The sequence below is a fragment of the Gossypium hirsutum genome, chromosome D03 (genome assembly GCF_007990345.1).
Source record: "Gossypium hirsutum isolate 1008001.06 chromosome D03, Gossypium_hirsutum_v2.1, whole genome shotgun sequence".
NCBI lineage: Eukaryota > Viridiplantae > Streptophyta > Magnoliopsida > Malvales > Malvaceae > Gossypium > Gossypium hirsutum.
The window spans coordinates 12,695,108-12,700,232 of NC_053439.1; the positions used below are offsets into that span (position 1 = coordinate 12,695,108).

Below are 5,125 nucleotides of genomic sequence, written 5' to 3' on the forward strand. Positions count from 1 at the left end.
AGAAGTATAAAAATAAAAACAAGCACAAGCACATGTTTATTTTTTAATTTTTAAGTTTTCCTTTCAAGAACAAACCAAGTTTTTAAGTGTGATTTTCAGCAAAGTAAATATGATTTTTTTCTTCAAATTTTGCGAACTCATGCTTTTTGTGTGAACTCATGCTTAACGTAGTTATAAGAACTGATATGATACCTTGTTAAGCAAATCTATGTTGCACAATGTATGTGAACTTGTGTTGCTGTGCGAACCTTAATAATAACTTCTATGTACTTGTATTTATGTTTGAGTATGTGTGCCGTAAAATACCATGTTTATTTCTTTCATGTGAACCCTTAAGTTTTACTATTTAGGTGATATATGAATCCTTCCTTTGCTTATTTTTGTAAGCTTGCATGTTTTTTGCATTTCATGCATAATATTCACCATAGTGTGATAACTTAGCACATTATATTGTTGCAAATTTGTGGTGTGTTGGAGAATAGGTTGAAAATTAATGGAGTGTCACCCCAGTGACTAATGTAGCACGCCAAATTCAGGTCAAACCAACTCGGCCGAGTTTAGGGTGTTACAAAAAATGTAAATAAATTTTTTTTGAATTAAAGCCACGATGCATTCATTAATATAAAGAGTTTAAACAAAACCAAGACCCTGCATGTCATCCATCTATCGCTTATCCAGCAACTTTGATGGGCGGTGCCTTGGGACCCTAATAACAATGAATTATAACTCCTAATTTTTTTTTGTTAAAAATCTAACAACAACTAACTTTTAGTGACTAAAATATTTAATTTCAAAAAGTTTATTCACTAAATCAAAAAAAATTAATAGTTGAGTAACCATCTAGAACAAAATCACTAGTTCAGTAACTATTTTTATACTTTACCTCAATTAAAACTAGTGTGGATCCCCCCCTCTCCACATAGGAAATTCAACCATAGGTTAAGATAGTTTAAAGATTCATCCTTAAATATTGAATTGTTTAATTCTATAGGAAAAAAATAACAAAAGGTTGGAAGAAAATAAAATTCCAAAAGGTTAATTTAAAAAAATTTAGAAAAAAAATCAACTTATTATTAACATAAATTATAAATTAATAAAATTAAAATATAACTTCTTTTATTAGAATGGTATTTTTTAATAAAAAACCAACATCAATGTTTTAATCTAAATAATTAATTATTTATAAAAATAAAAATATTATATTATAGAAAAATCACGTTAATATTAATTATTTGGAATAACTAATAACATTATAAAAATATAAATACTAATTTATGTATAAGATTAAATCTCAATATAGGCATAGCAAAGGACCAAACACAAAAATATGACAATTTAGAAAAGAAATGGAAGGAAGACGTGTTAAAAAGAAAGGCTTCAAGGACTAAATGTTATTATACAATAAAACCAAAACTCAAAGAATAATTAAAACGTAATATAGAACACATACAAAAATAAACATAAAACAACTAAATAAATGTCTATAGATATACTTCTACATGGTTTTAATTTAACATAATAATAATATAAATTTTACCAAAATAAGCCCCTACACTTTTGTTTGCATTTAAATGAGTCCTTATTTCAAATGAACTACTGATATCAAAATTTTTATTTAAATATAAATTAATGGCCAAAAGTTTATTTTGATAGAAGTTCAAATATTAAGAACTTATTTGGGTGTCAATTAAAACTTAAAAGGCTTATTTTAATATTAAATAGAATTGAAAGACTTATTTAGGTGTAATATAACAATAAAGAATTATCTAAATAAAGTAACAAAGGTTCAAGGGCTTATTTAATGTATTACCCATTTATATCTAATGCATTTTTTTCAAATAAGTCTACAAAAACATTTATAAACATAAAAATTAAACTTTAAATCCCTTGCAAATTAATTTAAAACTCATACAAATATATCATTTTACATGTAATATTTTTTTAAATTCGATTAAGGCTTAATTTAGATGAGTGATGCATTACCCTGCTATTAGTGTAAAAATATATGTGACGATAAAATTAAATATTATAATATAACAAAATGTAAACTAAAAACACTGTATTACACTGCTATCTAAACCCACATTTTAAAGATATATTAATATCAGCACAATTTTCGATTATTGCAAACGATGGGACCATAAAATAAGCCCGATAAAGCAAGCAGACGACAAAATTGGAAATAATAAAAAAACCACCTCATCCATTTCCACAATAGCAACGATTGGCGACAATAACTTTACAAACAATAACAAAACAAAACCAAACCCAAAGCTAAAAGAGGAAAGAACAACAAGAAGTGCCATTTTATTACAGTAAGCAATGGATTAAAAGATCAAATTAAGCGAATTAGACTGTCCTGAGAATAACTTGATTAAAAGTCATTGGACAATGGTGCATGGTCAGAGTTCATGAACACATTTCCATAGATGAGACCAGCCAATCCACCACCGATCAGTGGTCCCACCCAGTAGATCCATATGCCGTTGAAGTCGCCACTAGCCACTGCTGGTCCGAAGGAGCGAGCTGGGTTCATGGATCCACCAGAGAATGGACCAGCGGCCAAGATGTTGGCACCAACAATGAAGCCGATGGCAATGGGTGCAATGGTCCCGAGTGATCCCTTCTTTGGGTCAGCTGCGGTTGCATACACTGTGTAAACCAATGCAAATGTGATGATGATCTCCATCACCACTCCTTGAATAGCTCCAACTCCAGCTCCAAGACCGTGGATAGGAACTGTCTGCAATCACACACCCCAAAACATTAGCTAGGTTTCCTCGGATATATATATACACGAAGAAAATGTTTGTGTTTGTATGTATGTATCTGTTATTTAAGGCAGCTCATTACCAAACCACCAGTGACAGCCTTGAGCAAGAAGCAAGCAACAATGGATCCAAGAAGTTGGGCAATCCAGTAAAAGATGCCAGTGAGTATGGTGATTTGGCCACCAAGAGCTAACCCAAAAGTTACTGCAGGGTTGACATGGCCACCTGAGATGTTGGCACCGATAGCCACTGCAACAAAGAGAGCAAATCCGTGGCAAACAGCAATGGCGACTAGCCCATCGGGATCTAGGGCTGCATCAGTTGTCAACTTGTCTGCACCAAAAAAAAAAAAGAGGAAGGCAATAAAACAAAAAGCCATGTTTAGTTACTGAAGTGATGAGTATAGGGAAGTAAGTTAACTGTAAGCAATGGCAGAGCCAACGCCGGCGAAAACAAACACCAAAGTTGAGATAAACTCAGCAAGGTAGGCCTTGACAGACCCCAAACTGAAGGAATCATCGAAGCGACCAAAGGCGATTCCTGCCATCTTTGAAAGCTGATAAGGATATAGATAGAAAGAAGCTCTACTTAATCCCACACTCAAACCCTTTTGTTTCATCACATATAAATACTACAAAAATTAAAGAAGTGGTCTATGACTTCCATTATTTTTTATATTATCTATAATTTTTGATGACAAGATAAAAATAAAGGAAATTCTACATAAACATATCCAAATTCCATGCATATTTTCTTTAGCAGGGCAAAGCAATTGATTGCAAAATGGGAAATCTAGATAATAATAATAATAATAATAATAATAATAATAATAATAATAATAAGAAGGCCAAAGCTAAAAAGTTTATATTAAAATAGTTTAAATTGATTTTTTATTTATTTTTGGGATGAATCTAATTTTTTTTCATTTAAAAAAAGTCAAAAGAAATAAATTAAATTATTAAGATTCAAGAATGACTAATGTTAAAATTGTAACATTTAATCATAGGGCAAGGCTCATGTCCACCTAGCTATAATACTCTTGCCTTAAAGCTATATGAATTAATCGAATTAAATCTGAACACAATTAGAATTAGATTCAAGATTTTTTTTAATTAAGAAAAAACTACATAAATACAATATCTAAATTTCATGCATATCCGATAGAGATAGTAAATCCATGGATTAGATTGGAATTATGTTAATTATCCGTTATGTCCTAGCTGTCATTAACATGGAGTTAATAGAATTGTCGAGAAGGTAATGAATGATTCCTCCATGTGAGGGGTGACCCAACCTCTCTTTCTTTCCTTTTGTGTTTGTTTGAATGTGTGAAGATCATAATGATAAAGAACAAAAAAAAAAAACAAAGAGCTGATGAGGTCGTGACTTGGTTTGGGCCACATAGTGGCACCGACCATGTTTGTAGGGAAAACGAAATCGTGGGGCTGAACTTCATTCACGATTTCATCATTTAAATATACTTAAATCTAGAAAAATTATAAAAATTAAATTTACAAAAAAAAACACGATAATTGAAAAGAAATTAATTGAAAGTAATAATATTATTAAAAATTATAAAAAAATTATTTAAAATAATTTTTTATAAAATTCTAAAAAGGTTCAAGGCTTTTTCCAATTACTTGGAATTTCTTTTTTTTTTTAATTTTTATAAAAAATTTCAACTTTTATATATTATTTTAACTTTTTAAAATCTATAATAATATATTTTAGAATTTTATAAAAAATTTTATATTATATATATTTAAAATTTTAATGAATATAAAATATAATATTAAAAAATAAAAAGAGCATGGTGCGTGTTCTAGTAGCACCACATGGCAGGTCAATGTTCGGTCAACATCAACCAACATCGATCAATGGCCGGTAAATGTCAACATTTTTTAATATTTAAATATTTAAAATTATAATTTTTTTATTTTTAATTTAAATTTAATATTTTTAATTTAAATAAATCTAATTACCGTGTGGTTTTTTTTATTGGCAAAAAAAAAATCAGGTTGCACTTTTCCATTGGACAAAGTAGCTTAATAAAAATAGACTAAAAATAGAAAAATTGATACTTTAAATATTGAATTAGGATAAAAGAAAATTTAAGTACCAACATAAAAAAATTGAGTATACTTTACGGATTAAACCATGAATTAAACCTTTTAAAAAATGAGTGGACGAAATTTAAATAATTGCTTTATATAAACAGAAGATATCATATAATATATATGTATATATCTGGTGACTTTTTGTTTTGCATTAGAATTATGAAGAAAAGGCGGGCTGGATGTAAGTAAGATGGATAGGGAGGAATCTTAAGCAACTTTTTGGCTGCTTTGTTGGTT

General features: G+C 29.2%; 1 protein-coding gene across 1 annotated transcript; it reads right to left on the bottom strand.

Annotated features, from left to right (window-relative positions):
* Positions 1–2,187: 2,187 nt before the first annotated feature.
* LOC107950696 (aquaporin TIP2-1) lies at positions 2,188–3,372 on the bottom strand. The gene is given in 3 exon segments (NM_001327578.1): positions 2,188–2,743; positions 2,854–3,104; positions 3,192–3,372. Coding segments are annotated over 3 exon segments (747 nt in total). The 5' UTR covers positions 3,319–3,372; the 3' UTR covers positions 2,188–2,374.
* Positions 3,373–5,125: the final 1,753 nt, after the last annotated feature.